General features: G+C 34.6%; 1 protein-coding gene across 9 annotated transcripts in view; it reads left to right on the plus strand.

The window, feature by feature from the left end:
* The window catches only part of LOC124433118, a 299244-nt gene that overhangs the window by 78714 nt on the left and 193347 nt on the right, over positions 1-27183 (plus strand). For 4 of the 9 annotated variants that reach the window (XM_046982751.1, XM_046982753.1, XM_046982752.1 and 1 more), the window contains one exon: positions 24306-24479. The exons of 2 other annotated variants lie outside the window; for them this stretch is intronic. In XM_046982751.1, coding sequence (XP_046838707.1) covers positions 24306-24479 — 174 coding nt within the window. Of the gene's footprint in view, positions 1-18050; positions 18617-24305; positions 24480-27183 lie in introns of those variants that run through there. 3 more of the 9 variants (XM_046982748.1, XM_046982759.1, XM_046982750.1) reach the window with 2 other exon arrangements.

The following is a 27183-nucleotide window of genomic DNA, read 5'->3' on the forward strand; positions in this document are numbered from 1 at the left end:
GGACAAACATCTCGACAAAATGATTTTTTATTTGCCATGCAAAGATAAATGAGTTGTCATATGGATCCTGGTAAAAATCCGATAGTTAAAACTAAAGAATAATTAAGAATCACTTTCACGGCTTTTTTTTGGCTTTATCAGATAGGACGTGTATAAGAATCTATGAATATATGCAGCCGTGTATATGGCCTATGCATCGATTTAGGCTTAAATATATACTATATCGTTGATAGTGATAATGTATAATAAAGCCAACAATTACGAGGGCGTATAAGCGATAAACGTGAACATGATGGAGATACGTGTGCGTTTGGTTCTTCGTATTCGCTCGCGCGTGCTCGCCACGAATCCCCGGTCAGACACGATTTACATACCAATTAAAGCGTTCCCTACCTACCCGAGGCTGAACGCCGTAATAAAATCTACGGAGCACCGAGTGAGCACATAATAAGTCATTTGCATAAGCCACTCCAACTCGAGCTTAATATTCGCCGGAATCTCATCGAACGAACAAACCTTTTTCTTATTCGCTCATTCCGTTCCTTATGTTTACTTCTTAGAACGCGCTTCGTATAGTATTGATACTCCTTTTAATTTTCTAATTGATAAACGAGAGGATGGCATATATTAAGATCACGGGACATATGCATGACAAAAATAACGTTTTTCTAAGCGATTCGACTATGAAAGGATGGCATCCTTGGGAAATAAACGGCGCTTATACATCGAGAAAATTTATGGTAAATACGTCTACATTTTTCAATAGGGAGTGAGGAATTAAGTTACGTTTAAAATTTGTTCATCGTACTTCGACTTTCTACACGGAATAATTTTCCTCGCTGTTTTATGAACGTGATGATACGTAAATGAAAGTAATCAGAATAGCGTTTTATTTTTATTTCCGTTCGACAATGTAAACAACGAAATCTTTCTTTGTGCATTTTCTCTTTGGTTTCGCAGCTGTGGCTATCCGCATGGATGTTATGCAAACGAAACTGAGTATTCCTGTTCGTAGGTTTTCCGAGGAACGATTTACGGGTGGTAATAGCATGCGAGAGGATCCCAAGGCTCGTTCATGTATCATTCATGGGATGGCATCGGTAGGTTACCTGCTTCGACGAAACGTAAAGTTGCACATTTAAACGTTCCTTCGGTAGTCGACCATTTCTGGACCGTTTCTATGGACTTAAAAGCATATGTCGCCTTGACCGTGTTTCGTTCAAGTGAACTTTCATTTCGATAATTAAAGTCACCAAGACATTCCTCGATCAAACTTGGAACAACGGCTGTTAGAGAAGGACAATAAAACAGTTACTAAATCGGATCTCGATTGTGAGCTTCCCAGATTTGGAATAGGTTCAGGACACTTTCAAAGTTACTTTTAGAATCGCTCTAACCTCTCTAATTTACGGTGGTGCACCGCCTCGAGGGGAATTAAATATGTCCCGAAGACCGAAATCCGTTTCTGAGGAGAGCGGTGGGTACACACGGCGGTAACTTTCCGATAAGCCGATGGCTGCTTTAACTTTTCTTTGACCAAAAGATTGAATTTCGTTTTCCCTCTCTCGATCTATCTCATCCTTTTCTCGCTCTTTTTCGTTTTCCTTTTCCGAATTTAACGAAGTCCCTCGAAAGTTTCACTGAAAGGTATACGGCTATTGTTATACCGGCACTCAGCGAAATTTTCTCGAAAATCGTGCTGGATGGTGAACTCGTGTCATTCACGAGGACTGGGAACGAGTAAAGTAATAAGATAAAAAGGAACAAAAGCTTTGCTTCGTGGCATAGAAAACGAATGGCTAGTCGAAGAAACTATTATGTGTATCTCCTGTATCTTATCTTGTAAACAATCTTTTCCTGTTTTGTTCACTCATTCCTTATTTTTCCTTACTATTGATGCAATTTTCTAAAATATTTCTAGACTTGCGTCATATACTTGTTTGTAGATCTTTAGACATTGATTTTTCTATTTCTCTTTGATTAATCGATCTATGCAATGCTTACAACGTATAAAACATATTGCCACGTCGAAAATGAGTACATTGCAATTGTCAAATTCTGTACTTCGTTGAAATAAACTTTTGCTTTTTAAGAAACGACAATCCTTAATGGTCTTTTTTAAATAATACTCCAAATCAACTATTTGATCTTGAGGGATTGGGTTGAATTGGCCATTATATATGAAAACTCTGATACCAGAAGTGGAATCACGTTCGTGAAGAGCAATAAAATTAATATTTGATTCCTATTCGTACTGTCGAGCTAATGTTTGTGTATCAAGATTTTAAATCCTTTCATCGAGGTATAGAAGAAACAGAAAACGAGAAGAAACAAAATACAAAAAACCACATGAAGACTACTATTAACATTAATCTTGTAAACTTCGACAAATTATAACACTTCTATAAAATCTGTAAATTTCTCTTATAAAGGTAATTCTATATCGTCTAAAATCATAAATAATACAATAAGTATGGAAAAATTGATTATGGACATGCAAGAAATGAAAAAAATCATCTTGATATTTATGACTAAAGTAACTTTGACTGGAAAAGATAAAAACTTCTAGAGAAGAAGGTCGACAATTCCGCAATTACTGAAGATAAAAATATAATCGATAGAACGTAGCATGAAAATGAAAATAGGAGACGATTAATAACAGCCATTGATGTTAAATTTCGAAGAAGAAGAAAAAACTTCAAGATATTTTCGAAACATATATCGAACATTCATCGGATTTTGATAAATGGTCTAAATTATTTATATCACGAATAGAAAGAAATGTGACAAGAATACCTCAAGAATACTATTACTTGGCTTGCGGAGTTAATAAGATTACATAAAATTTATCCTAATCAAAAAACGTTACTTAACAGATAGATTACACATATGGGAGAACTAATTAACGTATTACATATACAATTCGAAGGATATAAGACTTTAAATGTAATACAAAAAAAAGATGTTTTTGTTTTCAAAAACCGTACGAAACCATCTTAGATAATAATAAACAATTTGTGAACTGTCAACACATTGCTATCGAATACGCTATTACATAATAGTAATAAAACTAATTTAACAGACAATCACAAGCGTTATGTACTCATTGACGAAAGACAGACAGGGCTTAATTTATAGCTACGCGGATTAGAAAACGATTATTGATAATTAACCAGCGACACTAAAAAAAGTTCAAGATTTGGTATTTAAGGAAAATACCAAATCCATGGTGTACAAATTCCTAGATAACAAGCTTTTGTTATTAAATCGTATTTCATTATCGAGCATCAGGCAGGTGGCACTATCTTCCGTTCAAGCGACCAGATATCAGGTAGGGAGGACCGATAATAGACGCATCTATAGACCAATAAACAGGCCCAACAGGCTTATAATATCCACATCGTCCCATATAAGATGTTATCGATGCAATGGATCAAACCATTTCACGAGCAACTGCCTAAATTTTCACAAAGTTTCGAATGCAACACGACCACTGGAAAATCCTCAAGATAAGGTATATAGAATCAACGGAACAAGAACAGCCGTACTTATTATACACATACTTGGTAAACCTGTTAGATTCTTGGCACACATCGGTGTCGGAATTAACATCATTAAACGACATTGCACTGACGGACACAAAATCATCAGGAATGTTAGGAACATTCATGTTCCTAACATAGCTCACAGAAGTAAGCTATTTAACTTTAACAATAATAGAAGATTGCGAAATAGATAGCGATACATGTATTCACATATTTGCAATAGTAGAGTGACTTTCCGATTGAACAAGATGGCATCATAGGACAATCCTTCTTACGCGACGAGAATTCCATAGTAGACGTGAGATGAAAGACTATAAGGTGAATTCATCGTCCGGGATAAAATTCTCCACCTTAATCATGACTGTGGACAGATAAAATTATTAAAAGAAAATACGTTATTGTAATACACATTCTGTTTGAGAGTGATCGTCAATCTGTGTGGTCGACAATATCGATAATATCGTAATCAAGGACAAGATCATAAACCGAAAACAATACAGGTATCCGCTGATGCATCGAGAAAAAATCAAGCTCGAAGTACGGGATATTTTGGAGAAGGAAGTCACAAAACCCTCAAATTCTCCATGCAATTTCTTATTATGGCTAGTTACAAAGAAGTAAGATATTTTGGGAAAAAATAAATGGTGCATTTATTATAGATTTTAGGAAAATAAATTAACTAACGAGACAAGTTTCATACCCACTTCCTAATATCGACCAATTAGTGTTAGATTTACATTGGCATATAATGATATAGAAGAATATAATGATAAATATAAATTATTAATAGAAATTAAATGTACTTACTTTGACTATGTAATCACGACTGACTTTAATCCTAGCGAATACACCATGTATTAGTTGTATATGTTGTTACTCGTAATGCTTCGTGAAACTTAATTGTTACAGTTCGTTCATTTCTGCGATTTTCGGCATTCTCGTCGGAATTATCAATTATTACAATACAATTATGTGGCAATTTACAAAATATTCAACATATATTTCGATTATAATCCTTAATCAATACATTATCATGCATATCAAATATAGGATTCATTGGATATTGATAGTTTTCAGTCTATTTATAGTTACGATGGTTTTATAAAATTTATTACTCTGTTGTTCTGTTTCAATATCCTCTATCGTCATCAAATACATTCACGATTTCGTATATATTCACAACTCCTTTACATTACTATTCTAATTTCTTACTTTGATCGGTAGATATGTCGCTCTTAATTAAAACTATTTCACCTTCTTGATAAAATCTCAAATCTCGGGAAATACTCTCTATGGTGATATATAGCTTAGAGACAAAGTTCTATGAATGTTTAACGGTGTGCCTGTGTGCATCAACGGTCTTCTTCCAACAACACACCGTCTATCCCGTTTTTAGATGTGTCTGTATACTTTAGTACACCCTGTAGAGTTATAAACCTTCAATATAGGTGAATTACATAAATGACTTTTTAAATTTTGAAATACTCTATCCTATGCTTCATCCCAGTAATATTTGCCATTCTTTTGTAATAATTCGGTTAAATATCTGATAATATTTAACAGGGAGCAAAACATTTTATGAGTCTTTAAAATTAGTTTTATAGAATTATAAAATTATACACGGCTTTTGTATCTGTAATCATTGAGTAATATTAGTAAGTTTCGTTTCCCTGCAATTATGTCATCTACACTAATTTCAAATCCTAGATAATCGATTATCTTTTATAATAAGTAACACTCATCTAATTTTATAGTCGAATTTGTCGTTTGCAATGAGTTAAAAATCTTTCGAAGTTTATCTATTTTTTTTCTTGATAGTTTGTGATGGGGTAATGATTTCGTTCACCTATGCCCATTGCAGTCATGTACTGCAAGTTACTTAAAACTACATTAACTAGTCGTTGAAACACAAGACGCGAATGACATTCTAGTGAATTGATAATATCAGTCGGTAATATGTTGTCTTTAGCCATCGTTATCTGATAGTATCCAGTAGTTAGGTCAAGTACAATATAATACTTCATATTCAATTGATCCTTTACTTTCAATATAGGATAATATTGTTTAACTGTTTTATGGTTTACTTCAAAAAAAAAAGTAAGATCATCAAAACGATCTCCAAATGTTTTTAAAAGTATTTTGTGTAAATTTGAAAACAGTCCACTGAGATATTTTCTAAATATCATGCCAATCGTCTAAGAAATCAATGTATAATGGTTCTACTATTGTTTAGTGAAGGAGTTTTAATTTTATCTCTAATCATCAATTTCAGAAGCATATAGAGTATCCTTAGCAGCAATTGAAATTTCATGGAAAAAGAATTATTGATATCTGCGAGAAATTCTCCTTCGCGCATCGCGTCCTGCGTTCGAATTTCACCTGAATCGATGCGCTCTCGGTCTTAGTACTCGAAGTATGGAACGCAATTTTGGCCAATATCGATATTCAATGAGTGCATCAGCAGCAAATATGCAGTGGCACCTTCGTTGAAAGTGCATGCGGCAATATTTGGAGCAATTTTCACGATCGATGCGTTGCTGCTCTGGACTTTCGAAGCAATTCGTGTATATCATATATTTTTATGAAAATTAATCAAATATATAAGGAGCTCTCCTCAGTCATTTTGACAAGGGGCAAGTGAAACCCAAAATAACGCTAGAGCAGATTTTCCGTGCGTGCAAAACGCTAAATAATACTATTAGAACGCGTTTAATTCGGAATTCTATAACTTTTTCAATTCTGAAATTTTTGAAATTTTTAGGATATGCTTTTAAAAAGTGCAAAATAAAAAAAAATGTGAAAGAAAATTGTAGATAGATGTGGCTTCTTAAGAATACTTACGACATTGTCAGATTGATAGTCCTTCCGAAAGTTTGATATTAATGTTTTTCAGTATAATGGGGTCAATGTTCATTTCTCTTGTCGCATTTTTCTTGTTAGATATTATCGATTCCTTGCACATAACGACTATCCCTTCGTTGATTACGAAATATCTACCAATAATATTTAACACAATTACCATCAACATGCCTTTGTCGCCCATTGTTACTAAAGCCGAATTTTGCAAAATTAGATGGAAAAAAGACACGTCTATGAAAATGTCATTGTGTGATACAAATGTTTAAAATTTCCACTCTCATAAATCTCTATAATTTACTTATGGTGTAAAGAATATTATAAATTGCTTACAGATTCTTTTACAGATTTCTTCACTATTGTAATAATTTAATTTTTAATGAATAAGCACAGCCCTTCAACGTTATTACAAAAAAAATATTGTTCCTGATAGAAATACAAGTGCCTTTTCTTCACAAATCGAAAAATAAAGAAAATTATATTACAAACTTTATTTATTGTTTATTACTAAGGACAAGTAATTCTATTAAAAATTATATTAAAAAATAAAAAACTATAAAATGAAAGAAAAATACAAAAAATCAAAAACATAATATTCTAAATTATTATCACTATCACTATCACTTTCTTTATTTGTCTTTTCCACTTATTCAATGTTTTCCTCTTCTTCATTTCTAAATAAGTTATTTTCGTACCACAGCAAGTCTTCACCATCCAAATATTTCGTTAAGGCTGTTCATTATACTTGATTTTATAATGGTTTACATCAACAATGAGTCCAGGCTTAATTCTTGATTGATTTTGATGAACAAAGGCTCATTTTAAAGATGAAGATTTAAGCAAGAAAATAGCTTCTTTGGATTTTTTAAAAAGCTTTATGTTCTTTGGAAAAGATCATATAAAAAAAATTGGCGTTTCTTCGTTTTTTTTATGCATGAAAATAAATCTTTTTCCAAAATTCGAGAAACTCATCTTCTCGCTTTTTTCTTTAAAATGAGACCTTTTTTTTATCAAAATCTGTCAAGAATTATGCTTGAACTCACTACTGATGTAACAGCTTTTTCGATATTTTTCATCAAAAATAAGTTTCGTATAGTGGGGTCCCTTGAAATCTATGGTAAAAGAGAAGAAGCTTGTATTTTAACTACTGATTTTCATGTACACGCTTGAGTGATGTATGTTTGTTTCTCTGAAGTAGATGATTGCCTGCTTGTTTGTATGGGTAAACTGATGCTCAGATTTCCTGATCCATTCCAAACGCAAGAGAACGTGTTTCGCGATGCTCTCACGAAGAATCTATTGTAACTCACTCGGGCATTTTAATGAGCTGTGGATAAATAATTCTATGACAAAAATAAGCAAATAAATGTTCGGTCGTTCATGCTAATGGATCTGTTTCTAAGATATCGTTAATTTTTTAAAAATCTTTATATTTTATATATTAAAGACGTGTTAGAGATTATCAGTTTGACATGTACGTCGTTACTTTTATACTTATTCTTATATATTACACATTTATAATATATTATAGATCGATTTTTATATAGATCAAAAAATGAAACCAGTTACTAAAGATATTTAAAATTATGGGAAACCTATTATACATTTCTAGAATAAAAAAAAAATCTTTTTCGATTTTTTAAAATCCTTAGAATATAGTAATAAAATTATATATTTTAAGCTGATAAGCGATTAGAAGTGCATAATGTTTTTATATATTTTCTACACCGGAAGTCAAAGTTTTTTAGAAGTTTTTTCTTATTTGATAATTGGTAGATCGTTACTAGAATAAACACGCAATCTCTCATACTTATTTTCTTTACTGATGATTGACGTGCGTTTCGCGATGATCTGTGCTAGATAGAACACAATTTTGTTTGATAACAAATACCTACGAAATATATAAATTTATAATTAAAAACAAGATTTTGTCGATTATTTTGTCAAAAATAATAATTAGTGAATATATATTTATATTATACATATATTACTTCTATAAAAATTAAAACATATTTCGATTTATATTAAAATAATAATTAGTGGATATATTTAATATATATATAAGTATTCACTAATTATTATTTTTTTCAAAATATCTGATAAAATTTTATTTTTTGTTGTAAATTTATATACTAGTTATTATATGTATAATTCATATATATTATATCTATTATATATATATTATTTCTTTTAGAATTTACATCCTAAAACATATGCGTATCGGCGTTGCATCGTATTTAATAGTATGGATTACCATCATAAAAGGAAATAAATATGAGATACTGAATAGTAATTTCACAGCCTACTAACACTATCTACTTTAACCCAACTAACCCAATTGTTATATTATGCGTGAGAGGGGTATAACCTACCCAAGCTTATACATCGATACGATAGGTGTATGGTGGGGACAATATTTCCCGCTTGCGCTTGTAGTTCGTATTTTGTTCGCATTTCTTGTTGAGGTCAAACATACTTCGAACGAAAGATGATGAACAGTCTTAAATCTTTTCTAATTTTTCTGATTTACTGTTACCTGAGAATAATGAATCCAAATGTAAATTCAAACTATCATATGTCATTTTTTTCTTAAAATTAAAAATATCTATTAACACAATTTTTGTACTAAGGAAGAATACTTTTATATATATATATATATATATATATATATATATATATATATATATATATATATATAGAGAGAGAGAGAGAGAGAGAAAGATAAAAAAGAATATATAAAAATAGGAAGAATACTTTTATAAAAGAAGAATATTTTTTATATATAATTTTTTAAAAAGTACATATTGTTCACCCACTTTTTAATTGTTCTCGAGTATATTTTGTTTTTACAACAAGAATTCTGATGATGCATTTCGATACATATTATTATGCAATTTAAGTAGTTATTTAGAATGACTACTACATATTTGGTCCATATTAATATTTTTGTAGATTTCCATCGGTGACATAATTCTGTCTGTTCAGATTTTCTTATTAATAATTTATTTGATCGATTCGTGATTTCAATATGCTTCTGCTCAGTCTAAGGATGCCCCACGATCAAAAGAATGCCTTGATATTGAAAACAAAATCATTGCCTTTCATCGAAATAAAAAAGATTTTTATTTTTGCTTTGATTCCATCAATAATGAGATTTGCAGTTAGCATTCCCATTGATATAATACATTCGTTTCTGTAGCCTATTAATTTTACGAACCTATCTTCTTCATTGGAAATATCCTGTTTTAGTATTACGCTATGAACTTCATAGATCAACTATTATGCTATTAATTTAAAAAAAGTTTAATATACGCTTGCTCTTTTTCAATGCATAAGACTTGATTTGGTATAGTAACATTTATATTGCACGAAACTATTGTTCTTCCTCGTAGATACTGTCCCCATTTTATTCTCGTTCTTCAGTCCTTCGTATAATGATTATTTGATTGCATTTAAAACATACGTTAATTTTCATTTTGTGCACTTATCTCAGTTGTGTGACTACTTCATTTACAGTTGAAGCACATCATTGTTATGTCATTCCTGTTTCAATGTATTTTATTTTCTTATTATGGTATGGTTAATGATGTCGCATAGTAAATGGTTAACACTTTTTAAATCAAGTAGCAATTGACTAGATTTTACATAGTTTGAGAGAGGTCCCAAATAGTCTCGGTTTATGATTCTTAGTCTCTTAACTATCAATTTCATTGTTTTCATATCTATCATGTCTATTTCTGTGCATGGCTAGTTTATCGAAATAACTGCTATGTACTGTCCTATCTTTCTACTGTTTTCTCGGATTTTTCTTGAATAGGAAGATCTTTTTGAGAAAGTCTCTGTGCATTGACATTGGAGAAAGACTATCATTTCTTGCCATTATTCAATTGACCAATCTCCACTAATCTTCACAATTTGACCAATGAATAATTCTTGAAAGCTGTATACCACGCATACTCGTCAATTTTTTTAATCTATCTTCCAATATCAAGATCTCTTTTGATCGGGTCAAATATTGTTAATATTTCATTTATATTTAAAAAATATCGTGTCCTTATCGCGAATATAAGGATACATTTGTGTCAGTCATGCTTATTACCGTTTGTTCATCTTCGTTTGATTTCGACTATATTTTTGTGCTATCTGTATTGGTGTCTCCATTGTTTGATTATAACTGTATCTTTGTTGCTACTTCATCAACACTGGCTTCATATTGATTATCATTGCCCTCTAATCGATATCAATTATTAATTTGAAGATTTAATTTGTTTACTTTTCTTTCTCCTCGATATATCCGATAATTACTAGAATCATCAGCTCTTTTTTATTCTTCGTATTCATAATTGATATTTTTTGTTTATCGATGCTTTTTTTATGACTACCAGATTATCAATACATCACGTAACTGACAGTACGATATTCCAACCGGAGTCATAATTACACCATTTCAACCACGTTCTTGCAATTTATATATATCATATAGTGAACTTCACAAAATTTTCATATGTTCCAGCCACGTTTTATCAATCTATATGTCGAGCTCTGCAAAACGTTCACACGTTCTAATCATGCGTATATCTTCTAGTTTGATATTTTACTTATGATAATTTGTTATATTTTTATTAAAATATAATAATGTAGAAGAATATAATGATACATATAAATGATAACTAGAAATTAAGTGCACTTACTTTAATTGCCTTATTCCATAAAGAGGATTTAAAATTACAATCTGACAAATATGAATATTTGAGATTCGAATTACAATATTTAGAACATGTCATCACAGCTTAATCCGGAGAAATTAAAAGCTGTATCAAACTTTACAGAAACACACGGGCAAAAACAAATAAAACACAATTTTTAGGATTATTAATAAATTTATAAAAATTTATTAATTTTATAAAAGAATTTTTTATAAATTTGTAAAATGAAATTTATAATATGATTGTCACCGAAATAAGTTATCATCGGAAATTTATAAAAAAGATTATCTAAAATAGAATGATAACTCGACTGATCTTTAATCAAAAACATTCCTTTTGAATTTGAATCAAAATAATAAGAATCTTTTCAGGAATTGAAAGAGTTTCTGGATTTGCAGAAAAAGTTCATCCTAACCACAGATGTTTCCAACGAAGCGATATGTACAATCTTATTTCAAGATGATAAACCTGCGTCGTGTACTAGCAGAACTTTGAGTTCTACTGAACGCAATTACTCAACAACCGAAAAAGAATTTCTTGTGATTGTATGGGCCATAAAGCACTACGGGGCTTATCTACTTATACAATAAAAAGTTTAGCACAATTACCAATCATAAATCTTTGGAATGATTATACAACAATAAAGATCCATATCACGGTTTATGCGATGGCGAATCGCATTGGAAAAATATGAATACGAAATAAAATATAAATAGAACTCGTCAAAACGCAGATGCTTTTTCGCGTAATCCTATTTTAACGATTCAGTAGTTAAAAGAAAACATATAAATTTTTGAAATACCGATGCTATCGTATTGAACAAAAAACGACACGCCGATATGCTTACAAGAAGGACCAGAACATACCTATAAAATCACTATCGAAGAAAGAAAAGTAACGAAGGTTATTTTGTATATTCCTGGGCGAATACCTATATTTCTGAAGATATGCAATATATTTGAACACGGAATATATTCGAATTTATTTAAATAATTGTTGTTTTGTAATAATTCCACGACAACATAGGATACAATTTATTCAAGATTACGCAAAGAAGAATTCAAACAAATTCCATTGTATTTCTTCAACATTCGTAGAATATTTTCTGAAACAAATATTTTAATTCAATAGAATTATAAGATTATATTAATTCATAAAAATCAATATAAATTTGTAAATCTGTATGTAACTAGGTTCTAATACTCGATACGTATAGTTATGAGTTGCCATAAGATATCTGCGATTTCGAAAGTTTACCGATTTTCTATCTGAAACCTTTGGGTCAACTGAGGTTGTAAATACATAAAATAATGAAAGTTTGTATGTTACCTGTCGCTTGAAGGATCTAATATAGCTAGAAGATATTCGTGAACATACGAAATTTGGACAAAAATAGCCTGAATAATAGTATCATATATGAGTTAAAGATATGAATGCTGCAAGCCAAAATGGATCGTGAACAACTTTTTTCAACTTACCTAGTCAAAACGACGTGGCGTATTTAACTTTATAGGGGCTATTAGCAAAATTCCCTTTGGAACAATGAATGAAGCGGACACTGAATATAATTGAGAGATAAATTTAGTTCACAATGATAATAGACGTAACGCAGAATTATTTAAAAATCAAATACAAATATTAAAGATAGCTTTAGGTAGAAATGATAAATTAATAAATTACAAAAATAAAATCGAAACTAATACTAATAGCTACATTCAGCTAATAGAAAATGCAAGAAAATATAATCTATTAGACAGGACTATTTTCAAATTTAATATGTTATTATAATTGAAAATTTTTAGTTGCTAACGTAACTCAGACATTATGAACCAAATAATATTAAGTGGTATATAAGGGATTATATCACTTAATATAATAAATCCGTAACTTTTTTGGAAATTGTACAAAAGATAAGGGCAAGAGAAGGAAGAATAAATTGAATTTGTGAAATAAATGAATACATTTAAATACGCAACACCTTACACCTTGTAGGAGTAATATTCCTTATATTTATCAAATTGGGATAATTATTTCGCATAAAAATGAACAAATTCAAATACTTTGAGGACAAATTTCAATTTTTTAAAAATATTAATTGTATCAAGCATTTTACATTTAGAACTAAATTGTGTAGTTATTACAGATTTTGAGGTATTAGAAACAATACACATGGTCAACAAGATTGTAACAGATCTTCTGAATTATAATATCACACTTTTACATAAAACCTATCTATTAAATAACATTTACAAAAACCAATATATTAAATAATATTGGTGGAATTTTTCAAAATATTCTTAAATTGGTGTCATATCCAAGATATAAGCTTTGAACTCGTAAATCTCTGGACATCAATCTCTTTCCCGATTTTTCTACTTCCCCTTAATTGGTTGATCCGTATCACTTAAATTGTATAAAACGCATTGCTATTTCAAAGGCAAGTGCATTACAATTGCAACAGTCAATTTCTGTACTTCGTCGAAATAAATCTCTCCTTCTTACGAAATGACGATTTTTAATTGTCTTTCTAAGTGATATCAAATCCAGTACTTGATCTCGAAGGATTGAATCGAATTGGGTATCACAAAACGATCGGAATTATATCATGTCTTGTCTCTTTCTCTTTCTCTTTTTTTTCTCGAACGTGTTCTTAAATAGTATTAATTAAGTTTTCAAGTAGAAAATAAAATCGATCGTAAAGAGATAAAAAGAAGTTCATCATGATAGAATGTCGAATGTCTTTAACCGTCATACATTTCTCCTTGTAGACGTAATCGCTAAAGTCGTGAAACTGGTAGATACTGAAAGGATAGAAAACTTACGTTCTTCGATTTTACCCTTTCATTGGAAAGGGTAGGATTTCTGAGCTTTTAGAATTTCATTGGACGTTTCTTTGTGTGAGCCACCAACAATGGCCGTCCGTGCAATTCGACAAGGATTTTCTACCTTTATGTATCTATATTGAAACTGGTCGGGCTGGCATGAGTAAGAGTATAATGCGTAGAAGTGTAATGCGTTCACCACGAATACCAACGCAATGTCAACGTATAGTATATATTACGTATGTAGTAAGCGCGCTTGCGCGCTTTATCGCGTACGACGAGTACGCGTGCATACATTTAACCTTTTTCAATCTTTGTTTATTCGCTGATAATGCATACGATTTTACTACTATTTTGGTTGTATGCGTGCGGACCTAACATGATATGTAAAATTTGGTATGATATTGATTACTCTTTCAAAGAATATTTTCGGTCCGTACCCGAATTCCGTGTGAAAACTCACTCTGAACTATTTTGCGTGATATTAGGAATTTGTTCGAGAACGTGACAGATGAATCGTCTTTTTGAATATTTCTTTTTTTTTTTTTATTTAATGTCGCAAACCTATTGTCAAGTATTCACGAAGAATACTTCTTATTCGAGTTTTTTACGGAAAGAGCTACAATAACTTGTTTGCTGTGTCGCCAGAAAAGTTTTCTTGTGCTTCGTCGAAAATATATATACTTCTAATAATTTGTATATGTTATAATTCTAAATGAAATGAAATCATTTTATTAATACTAAGTTTTGAGAATTACAATTTTCCATAGGTATTGATTTTTCGTACAGAATAATTGCAATTTTCTTCATTTTATTATTATAGGAAAACTTTCCTTAATTTTTATTATAATAATAACGGCCAAGTTAAAACGATGAACTGCTATCTTGTTTAACAATAAATTTTATTAAATATAAAAGGACGATCTTTACGAATTATGACAATTTTTATTTTACATCGCTCGAATTGTTGAAACATACTAATTTTCTCGATCTTATTCCTTCTCTTTTGTAGACACTTGGTTATGCCATGAAAATGGCGTGCGTTTTGAATGGAAATATTATAGGTGAGATCATAACGGCCGCCAATTTCCAGAACGCCCAATATTCTCGTATTCACACTTGCATATATCCAGTCAGTTGGTCTCAGTCATCTAACCACTCTCTCCGATTTATCTTACTCGCATATACACGCATATGCATCCACAATATAAGCGATAACGTTCGAATATCGATCGATAAAAGCTAGGAGCTGTAATGTCCGCGTCGTTGAAATACAATAAATTTTTGCTGTGAGTTCGAACAGTAGAGGAATTTTCAAAAATATTTTAATCACTTGCTCATAGACATTTTGACGTACCTTTAAAATATTCGAATAATTTATAACATTTTTTAAAAAATCTCATAATTTTATCGAATAACTACGAACGAAAATTGTTTTCTTTGACGCGATAAACACGCGAACCGTAACGGGACTGTTAAATATGCTATTAGAGTTGCACGACGGGAAGCCACTATTTCGCTGACAACGTCAGAGAAACGGCGATCGTAAACATTGGCAGCGACGTTATTGAGTCAGGTTCGCTTTCAAGCGATCGTTAGTCGGGAGTGCGATAATTAGCGTGGACGGAGAAACAGTGGAAACAAAGAGATCAAATGAAGTTGCCGCGGTACGGCGAGTAGTAGTCGACGGGTTCACGCCACGCTGCTGTACTTTCAGAAACGTTCAATAAACGTGCTACCGCGAAGTAGGAGTTCTAAATTATCCATAGCCGACGTTACCGATGATGTTGAAATGCCGTCTAAATGTCAAGATAGCGCCTGGTTAATGGAGTAGAATCGAACTAAATAGCATAGTGAGGAATTGGAAAAAAAATGGCACTTCCGTGGGCAAGTAAAATTGCTTGCTCGTTAGTAGGAAAACTGGACCGTTTCGAAGATATGCTTCAAGATAGAATGGGATTAATCCATTCTGACTTCCAGACAATAAAAGTGCAATTAAACTGTAGATAATATATTATATTCCGAGCGTCTAGAGGAGCAGAACTTAGTGGATAGTAAGAAGGATGAGGAGGGCAGGGGGAATTAGAGATATCAGAAAAGGAAAGCGAAGGTCGTTGGCTATACTGGTACGCGGAAACAAAGCAAGACCAGGAGAGAAGAATTAACCCATTTACAGAATATAATGCCAGGGTGGATTTATTCTGGAGAGCTTTTTGGCTAGTTCGAAATCGGCTATGCTTCTCTGCCCTTTCCGTCCACCTTCGTTCTCGTTTTCGTCGTCGTCGTCGTCATCTAATAAAGGACATCGTATATTCTCTCTTTTTCTCATATTTTTTCTTCCCCCTTTCTTTTTTTCTCTTTCTTACATTTTTTCGTTTCCGCATAACATCTCAAAACGAAAGGCTACGACCCCTTTTGTATCGTACAAGAAGTTGAATTCGGTTAGTACTTAACGGAATATCGGATTATCTTACCATAGATACGACCTTTACTTACAGAATCTTATAATAGATACGTCTCTACAATTTCTCATGGATGAAAACTAAAAATAAAAAAGAATAAACAAAGACAGTATAAAATTGCGCGTTTTTTATAGTCTATTGTTACTTCATTGATTATAGAGTCCATCGTAATTAGCCAACGAGCTCTCACGATTTTCTCGGCGACTATGCTATTTTCCATTCGTTGTTCATATCATCGGTTTTTTTTTCCTTTTCGTACAACTCTCTACCCTTTTTATTCCTCTGTGTTTCTCGTTATCGACAGTGTGTAATCAGTGTATCCTTTAGATTTATACACGTGTGCGAGCTTGCGCGAGAAAAAACTGAAACAGATTGAAACTGTTTGAATTGTACGGATCTTCAAAGATATTAGTCATTATAATAAATTCTAAAGAATAGACTCGAAAGCGTGCAATGCACTGTTTTGTCATCGATGAAGGAAGAGAGGACATGGAAAGTAGATCTTCCATTTTCCGTTTCGATTAAAGTTAGATTAGTTCTCGTTATTACCATTTCTCTGTAAACATGGACACGCTTATACTCTTATACATGATAGATTCTTCAGATTATGTTTTGTATTACCGTTTGGAAAAAATATAGGATATCTCGGAAAAAATAATCCTTTTAAGAGAAAAAAAAAGCTTTTAAAAACAAAGTGGAGTAAAGGAGTAAAGAACTTTCATTGATTAGATGAATGAAAACAAAGAAATTAACTATTATCGATAAACTCTGTTATAAGATCATCTTTTATAATATAAACTCAGAACTAATATAATAAATTATATTTATGTTAATTATGAATTAATTTACTTATTTCGAACAACGAAAAAGAAGTACCTGCCTGTTTTTTCTTGATTACGTGAAATTCATAAATTGTGAGTTGTTGTCGATAGTAGATTTTTCACTTTTAAATTCATTATCATATCTGAAGAAATTATCTTTTTTCGCGAGGAAAAAGGAAATGGGACAGTAACGAAAGATAAACAGACAACCCGTTGACTGACAGATGTTTACACGTCAGATTGAATCTCGTAACGTAGAACGAAAGTGAGTTCGTAAGGTGGTGGCGTCCGATCGATTCTCACAATCCACGTTATCAGAGACGAATACACGTATATAAAGGTATATATGTAAGATATACGTATACCTTTCAAGCATCCTACGAGCAAACTCGACGCGTCGTCGAGTCTATCGCGAAATGCAGTATTGTAGTTTCGCATTAATTCGCAAATGGCAAATAGGAGATGGAGAGAGTGAATGAGAGAGAGAAATAGAGAGAGACGGGGGTGGGGTGGGGTGGGGAGGGAGGGAGGGATACATGTGTTGTACGCATACCGATAACGATTATTAGTCGGTTCCTGTTCGCGATCGATCGATGTATACCAACAAGAATGACTACGCGTTCATGGAGAATAGGTTTGATTGGTAGCGTGAAAAAAGAAATTTGTGATTAATTTCTAGTCCCATCGTTGATTATTATATATTTATTTTATTGTTTTATAAATAATTGAAACAATGACGTTTTTGTGAGAGACGGAGTTTCTTGAGAGAAATAAAAAGAGGAAGAGGCTGAAAGAGAAAGAGAGAGAGAGAGAGAGAGAGAGAGAGAGAGAGAGAGACAGAGAGAGAGTTACAAATGATCAGGGTAGAGCAGAGCGGAAATAAAATCGCTTTTTCAAATCCGCGGCAGCCGCGTAATATGTTTTTAAGGGTGGCTCAGATGTTCTGGAAAAAAGGGGGGTGAGTTGTCGTTGCAAGGGATATGCGCAAAGTAGGCGGTGGCGCGCACGATGCAACGGCCTTTATTATGGAGCTGGTCGAGAGAAATGCATCCACTCCCGCAGCGCGGATTCCGCGCCGTAAATCAAACGCTACAGGCCATTAGGGCAGCCATAACTCGCCGATATCTCGAGGACCGCCAGCTTATTATATCCTGCATATATAATTCGAGCGAGTGTGCGCATCCGCTTGTTTCCTCCTCCTTCTTCTATTCTTCTCTTTCCTCTTTCACGTAACATCTTTAGTCACGTCTCGAATGCAACGATGCTTGCCACTCGTCTTTCGCTCTGTATAATCGATAGGTCGTTAACGTCGTTCGATAATGCTGATCGACTTACAATTATTCGCAAACTCTTCTCTCGTCGTGCATGTGTCGTTTAACGGAACCTAGTAGTATATCGTCTTTGGTAATGTAATTTTTCTTTCCTTTTTTTTTTTTTAATTTCTTCCCCTTCCTTTCAAAGTTTTTTCTCTATTTCTATGAATTCCGTTTAAGTGTATCTAATAAAGGAAACAATATCTATTGTATTTAATCGATATTTAAATGTTTAAATGCCCTCGATTTTCATATTTATTAAATAAATCATATAAAATAATATGTAAAAATTAATAATAGTGATAAAATGAGAATGTCAGAGTAGTGCATTAATTAAAATTCAAGCCAACGGGAGACACGATACTAAATGAAGTTCCAAATGTTTGTAAAGTTCGTATTTCACAGAGACGTATCGATTTATCACAGGCACTTTAATATCCACGGAGTGGCTCACAAGATGATAATGAACTTTCGCGTTTTATTTCCACGACCGAGTAAAGTTATGGTAATAAAGATTATAGTCCGTCTCATAAAGAGCCTGTCTTCTTCAGAAGAAACCATAGCTAGTTTTTAACTTTATTAAACAAGGAAAAGAAAGAAATAATACTAGTCATGTTTGAAGGATTCTCATAACTTATCTTTTCGTTCGAACAATAATTTCTTTCCATTTATTTAGAAAAAAAAAAAAACACGTGGTATGATATAATTAACCGATAAATTGAAATTATTATTTAAATCGAAACATTGATTTTATGATTTTTTTTTCTTTTTAACTATAATCATGGAAATTTAAAAGTGTCATAATTAATGACGATCTCATAAACTAATTCGTTAAAATCATCGATTTAGGCAATTAATGGTTTGTCAATTAATTTAGATAAGAGATTTCACTTTTACGAAACGATTTAAGTATATTGAACGCAGACGCATTTAATCTTAAGCGCGTGCGTGCGAATTACTCTTCTCGTTCTATCTCGTTCTTCCACTTCCTCCGTCTGTTACCTCTCCGCGCGAGTCTGGTTATGCAATGCGCCGATCGAAAATAGAAAGCATTGAAGACGAAGCCGACGACGAGGATGACAACGAAAAGGAACGCAAAGCGACGTCTTCTTAGAAACGGTAAAGAACAAAGCGAGCCACTCTTTGTACATTTCTACGTTTTCTTTTTATAGCCTTTAATCATTTCACGAAACTTACTTTCTCTTTCTCTCATTATTCTTATAAATTCTATCAGGCTTTGTACTCGTTACGATTAAAAAATAGAAGTAAAATAGACTTTTATTTTTTAAATTGTTTGTTCCTTTTTTTGCCTCGTATATATTATAAATAATTTAAATTGCGTTAAAAGTAAAAGAAAATTCTTCTACACTTTCTTATGCGTTCAAATTATTCGCGTTTATATTCAAAACGAATCTACAAAGTCACTTCATGTAGAAACCTTAAAATACTTGTATATTACAAGCACTTTTATTATATAGATATAGAACTATGAATCTACAAAATTTATCTATATTCATACATTTATCCATCCGTATATCCATACAATTATACATTTATATATTCATTCATCCATACATCCGTACAAAATATGAAAGGGAAAAATGTAAAATTCGATAAAGTTTGTGGTTAGTCAGATAACAAAAATTGATATTTTTCCAAAGGTCAATATATTTGTTTGCGACAATATATATGTACGGTAATTAAATTTTGTTACATATATTATACATACGTAGGTTTATACATGTAAACGTGTCAATTACATAGGTCTCGTATACATTTCTTTTGTCCAATCAACAATAAAATGAGAATATCGTTTCAGGGTTCTGTCGGTAATTACTTCCTTGTAACGTAATAGGTAAATTTCGGTATTGTTTTAATAACAATAGCGTATTATGTTACTATGTATTTACACCATCGATGAATTACGCGTATCGGCCTAAAATGGGCTTGTTAGCTAACAAACCGATCGAATATCAGCGGAACCGAAATATCGGTGCACACGGTAACGCAATATCGGCCACGTAATTAGAACGAATAATAGAAAACTGCAAAAGTTCAGTAACGGCCATCGAAACGATTCAGCTCCTCGATAATGACCGTTCATTGAAACTGCGCTCGGTGGAAAACGAAGCTCGTTCGATATCGAGGTGTCATCGTTCGTCCGGAACCGCGGCTTGAAACGCGTCCGATCAAAGAGAAGCTCGAGCCGTTGCATTTTATGCAAAATTCCATAGGACGCCTCCAACACGGAAACGATTTATGCATCGGACGTGTCCATTGAAAGAGCATGCACGAATAAATATATAAATAGATAGGCTTAGCAGCATCGATGATCATTATCGTTAAATAGTTGGAAGTCAAGAAAGAGGTTTTTGAATAAATTTGCTAAAACACAAAAGCATATTTTTTGGACATGCAGTTAGTTCCAGTTGTTACTGTTTTATATTTAAAAAGGGAGAGTACAAGAGAGAGAAAGAGAGAGAGAGAGAGAGAGAGAGAGAGAGAGAGAGAAAGAAAGAAAGAGGGTTCGATTCCGTGCACGATGTTGACGAGGAGTTGGGTGATAGTGGGTGGTGATGTCGACCGGAAGGGATGAGTAATAGGGAGGGGAGTCGGCACAAGACGCGTGAGGCAGGGGTTGGAAATTCAATGTTTGCCACGGAGACATTAAACCGAAGCTTGTGTCAATATCATTCTCGGCTTTCGCTACTCGTTCAACCACTATCCACCTGTGTCAGCTCCGTTTTTTGGTCTCCTGTTAAATTTTCAAATTTTGTTTTTCCTACTGCCTCTCAGGTCTTCCTCGATATTCTCAATTAATCGTTTAAACGTGCCACACCATTTAGGAAGATCAAATTGCATAGATTCGTTTGATATCCCAGGTAAAGAGATTCTTTTCTTCTTTATAGATTTTTCTCATTTTATTTTTCTAACTTGATATTCTTCTTTTTGTTTCTTTTCCTCTATTATATCCTAAGATTCTTTTTTTTTTTATATTATCGAAGGAATTTGATAAATGTTGACACAGAACAATAATTCGAAACATTCCTTATGTATACGTATATGATAACAAAAATTGAAATATGTATATGTGTGTGTATGTGTGTATGTGTGTGTGTGCGTGCGTGCGTGCGTGTGTGTGTGTGTGTGTGTGTGTGTATAGATGTATGTGTTTTCAATGATGTTCAATTTATCTTTTTTGAAATATGACAAATTATGGCAACGCGTAATAATTAATCGATGGTAATATACTGATTTAACAATGATTCCAGTGCAAAGGGTGCGAGTTTCTGCAATCATTACGAGTCATCGTATGATCTGCGGATAGATGAAACTCAATTTATTGATAATTACTTATTGAAAAAAGTTCAACGGACATAAATAGATTCGATTAGAAGAAAACGATGGAGAATGGTGTGCTTTGCACGGTTATAAATATCGACTTTAAACAAAGACCCACGGCGTTCGTTTTATTGTTTCCGTTACATCACAGAATACACGCACACATCGTCCATTATTCCAGCGACTTTTCTTGCAAATATCGAAGGATTTTACTCTCGCAGAGGGGAGAACGAAATGAAAAGAAAAACCTGTATCCAAGCTGTTTCTCTTAAGTCGTTTTCAAAAGGTTAAAAGGGAAAATTCATTTAAATTAAAACAAAGTGGCGTGAACGCACGTACCTAGTATGTACTACGCATGGACAATGGGCATGGACTATTATCTTCAAGTATTTATGGTACGTGTGTGGGACAGAAAAAATCGCGGCAAATAATTTAATATAATTAATAGCGCGCCGCTTTCGGACGACGAATTTCAAGCCCGACGAATTTAATTTCGGTTCTCTCATTGCCTCTCTCTTTCCCTCTCTCTCTCTCTCTCTCTTTCTCTCTTTCTCTCTCTCTTTCTCTCTGTCGGCTTGTTTTCGCCCGAAAACGCGCATTCCCACTTTCGAGTGGCACCTCTGTCGTTGACCCGACGTCGCTAGTGGAAAATCGGCTGGACAATTCGATCACGAATAATCGATAGGAAGAGATATTCGAATCGCTCGTTTGTTGGCGCACGACGAAAATCGATTTGATTTAGACGTGCGACAATTTTTCACGACAACAGCGATAAACGTGGAGTTAGTTTAAGTCACGTGGTTTCACATTTCGATCGACGAAAAGACAGAATAACAGTGATTGAATGATTGTGCGTGGATTTATAAAAAAGGACAAGCTTTCGGGAGAAAAAATAGGAAAGGATCTCGAGCACAAGATTAGATAGAAGAGAAAGAGCGCGTGCTAGGTACGGTTTTGGTGATATCGCAAGAGTAAGCGAAAAAAAAGACCGAGAAAGTGAGAGAGAGAAAGAGAGAGAGAGAGAGAGAGAGAGAGAGAGAGAGAGAAAGAGAGAAGAATATAGAGCGAGGAAGCGATGCGGCGCGGCGTGCCGCTGGCGGTTGAATATAGCACCGCGGATGGGTCGATAACGCGCAACTCTCTCCGCTCATCGCAGACTCGGCGATGCCACGCTGTGCCGTGGCCTCCTAAGCCGAGTTTTCCTCCTCTCATTCCGTCGTAAGCCCGCACTCTGGCACATCCATCCGCCAGCGCCGCCACCACCACCACCTCCACTACCACCTCCACCACTGCCGCCACTATCATCACCACTATCACCACCACCACTAGCATTATTACCACCGCCACCACCTGCACTAACCGACCGACCGATCGCCCAACCAACCGACCGACCGACCAATCGACCGACCGACCGTCGACCACCGACGTTGCCACCACCACCATCTACCCTTCTATTCGTTGCAAATATCGTTCAACGGCGGCCAAGAGAAAGCAAGAGAGGAACGTCACTGCTAAAGAGCCGTCGACTTTCGACCGCTGCCGAATCGTCTAGAGCGCGCTCGCGCGCTCGTACCCCTTCGCAGGCGAAGAGCGAGAGAGAAAGAGAGAGAGAAAGACCGAGAGAGAGAGAGAGAGAGAGAGAGAGAGAGAGAGAAAGAGGCAGAGAGAGAGAGAGTAGTTTTCGTGGAAATCGCGGGTGTGCCATTCCTTTTCTATCGAGAAAGAGGAAGAGAAGAATAGCGTGTGAACGCGCCTGCCCTAACGAGATTGAGAATCAGGTGGTCGCTCCTCCTTCTCCCCTCCTCCTCCTTCTCCTTCTCTTCCTCCTCTCTTCCTCCATTTTCCCCTCCTCCATCTACTCTTCGTCGTCTTCCTTAACGTGACAGTGCACGTGAGACTACGTCGGATGATTAACAGGTTGTTGCCGATACCTTTACTTCCTTTCGGCCACGGTTTATTCTCGCGGTGTTCGAAGCGAAAACGAGATCCTTTCTTGTTCCTCGGGGATCAAAGAGGAAACGTGTCCGCGCGTTCGTTGAATGTTTTCTTGAGTCAGCGGTCGGTGTGCCTGTCGGGAACGATTTTAAGAGCGTCCTCTGTTTTTTTTCGAATCCGAAATAATCGAGTCGGGCAGAGACGAGCATCACGACGATGCTCGTCGTCGATGTATCACGCTCGTCGTTGTCGTTATTTTCGTCATCGTCATCATCATCGTCGTCATCGTTGTCGCTCGAAAGACGGCCGATTCTAATCTCTCGAGAGTATCACTCCTGGATTGCGGTGTTGTTACTGTGTAAGGAAAGTGCGAATCTGTGAATTCTATTGGAGGTCTTTATACTTGTCGCATTAAGCGCAGAAATAATATCGTACTATTATCCTTTGGGTCTTTGAAATTTTTATTCATTTCTGATATCGAATGATTGAAATGAACGGAACAGGCTCCAAGTGGAATAGCCTCGAACGAAGATTATCTTGGCGTATCTTCAAAAGTTCGAGTCGCGGCGAGCCGACAATTACCCTCGAAGATCCTGATCGAAGTCGAAGAGGAAACGAGAAGACAATTTGATGTCGACGTTCATCTATCGAGTATACGGAGCGTCGCGGAAATGCTTGTACGTATTTAAAGTTTCTACGTCTTACGTAGGAGAGAAAGAGAAAAAGAGAGAGAGAGAAAGAGAGAGAGAGAGAGAGAGAGAGAGAGAAGATCGTCGTTTCCGCGTGAGCAAAAAGAAAATTGACGAAAGTGAAAATTTCATGCGTTTCAGTTCATCACCTTCGAAATATAACGCGGCAGTGCTCTTTGAAGGATTTTCGATAAATAAGAGTGCATCGTGACGAGTCGTTTGAAACGAGTGCCGAATCAAAGTGCTGTGATTGCTTGATTTTAACGCGTTTTACGACGAGCTTTGCACAAAATATAGACGTTATCCTGTCGCGTATATAATTTTAAATATCGGTGTACGTGTATACGTACGTGTGATATAGTTTAATGTTATTTTTTTCTGCTGGAAAAGATAGAGATATAAAGAAAGAAAGAAAGAGAGAAAAAGAGAGTAGAGAGAAAAAAAGCAAATAGTATTTTGCCAAGCCACGAAACATTAGCAATCCACAAGAAAATGAGAAAATTTTCTTTGTTGTTCGCTTTAAAGTAAGAACCACGCGCGTTTTTCCTTATCCACTATGGTCCTGTTTCCGGTCGATCGTTTTTCATCCGTAAAACTATGCTTTCCAATGAGTACATACATCTTTATGTACTATGTGTATACGTACATATATACATATATACATACGTAGATCGCGTTGGTACTCTCTCGATGAGTTTGCAGTGTCCTGGCTTTTTCTTACCGGCCGTGTTTCGTTTGTTAACGATCACAGAAGAAACTCTCTCAGCTTGTAAACGGACACGTTCTCAGAGAAGATGAAGTAAATCTCATAAGAGGAAAGGCTTTGAAATCGGAGACGCTGAGTTTATAATAATCATTGAAGTGGCTGCACTTTTGGAGCGTGCGTCGGAAAGGAGCGGAAGCAACGTCGAAATAACTTTTATTTACGTCACTATTACGGCACACGCGTCTCGATGACGGACGAAACGTTATTTTCCTTTGACTTTTTTTATCGTTTTTCAAAACGAAAAGTGTGACGTAGGAAATACACCGAGATAATTCCATATTTTTCTAATGCTTTACCTTAGTTTTTGCTCTTTACTTCTCTCTCTCTCTCTCTCTCTCTCTATATATATATATATATATATATATATATATATATATATATATCTTACTTCTCGATTCGGTTTTGCAGCCATACGAAAGTCGATTAAAATCGCGAGTCAACGTTCGCTTCGAATTTTCGGCGATGTATAACGTCGAAATATTGTAGTTCGATTTTCCGTTTTCCGCGAGTCGAGGGATTTTCGTAATAACGTCACGTGCACAGCCGCCGGAAAGAATGAGTGACAAAGATAGAGTGTGATAGAGGGAGAGAGAAGGAGAGACAAAGAGAGGGAGAAAACTCCGTCGGCCGATGGATCAAAGGGAGAAGACGGGTGCCTTCGAGCGAATCGTGCTTTTAATTTAGCTCACGAACCAGTTGGCCCTCGGGTCGAAAAACGAACGTGCCCACTTGGAGTTATCCATGTTCGAAAGCGAACAGATACTCTCACCAAAATGTCTCCCATTCCATGCTCGAGGATCCGGCAAGTCTCGCGACATTTTCGGCTCGGCACGAATCTGACGAAAAATGGCGCTATGAAGCGCGATATTCTCGTTCGCGATAGTCGATCGAACGATTTAAATGTGCGAACGAGTTCCCTCTGTGCAATCAATTCTGACGTCCGATAGATTTATTTTTAGAACAAACTCGTGACTTAACGTGCGCAGCGCGATGTAATTTATCACGTCCGACTTCTACTTTGTATCTATCGAGAAATTTCACACATCCGCGAGAAACTACTTACCTTGCCACCTGAGGAATCTTACCGCGACAGCTGTCGTTGTCGTCACAGACGTAGGATAACCCGAATCGGTCTCGCGAATTTATGATAACGCTTTTCGTTTTCGCAGAAAGAACTTGGCAGAATTTCAAGAAGAAGAGCTGCTATACGTGGGTTAGGATAGAAGTAGAAATAGAACTGGTTGTAGAACGTGAGGGACCAAATGGCGGTATAAGGAAAAGGACAACAAGTAGAAGGAGAAGAAAAAGTTGTAATCCGGCAGTTAACTTACGCGATAAAAAAGTTTAGATCTAACCGAGAATGTATTTGCACTTGTTTTCTTTTTTTTTTTTCGAAAGCGATTGGAAAAAAAGTGTGTTAAAAATAGAAACGTTTGGAATAACATGACAAAATATTTATTTTTATTATTTTCGATTTCTCATATACTAGATCGATATATTTTGTTTTTTTTATCGAAAAATTAAAACACGATAAAAATCAAAACGAAAAATTTCCTGTACGAATGTACTTAAAAGACATTCTGTAAACAGCAATAGCACCTACTTCCGTTTCTATTGCTTAACCTTCATAAGATGTACTCATCGTTCTTCATCTAGCTTTGTTTATTCGTTACATGGAAACGTACATACACGCAGTACCACGTGTTATACTGCCATGGATGCAGCGACACGAGCGTGAGGGAGAAAATACAAAGAGGTGGGGCACGAGATGCTGAATTTCAGAGTTTGCAGTTTATCTTGGCACATTTACAGAGGTACATGGTAGAATGTGAGAGAGTAGGTAATAGTAGTGGTTAGTGCCAATGGTGATAGTGGTGATGGTGGTAGTGCTGGCGGAGAGAAAAGGGATCGAACCGTGGTTTTACT

Source organism: Vespa crabro, chromosome 2, assembly GCF_910589235.1.
Source record: "Vespa crabro chromosome 2, iyVesCrab1.2, whole genome shotgun sequence".
NCBI lineage: Eukaryota > Metazoa > Arthropoda > Insecta > Hymenoptera > Vespidae > Vespa > Vespa crabro.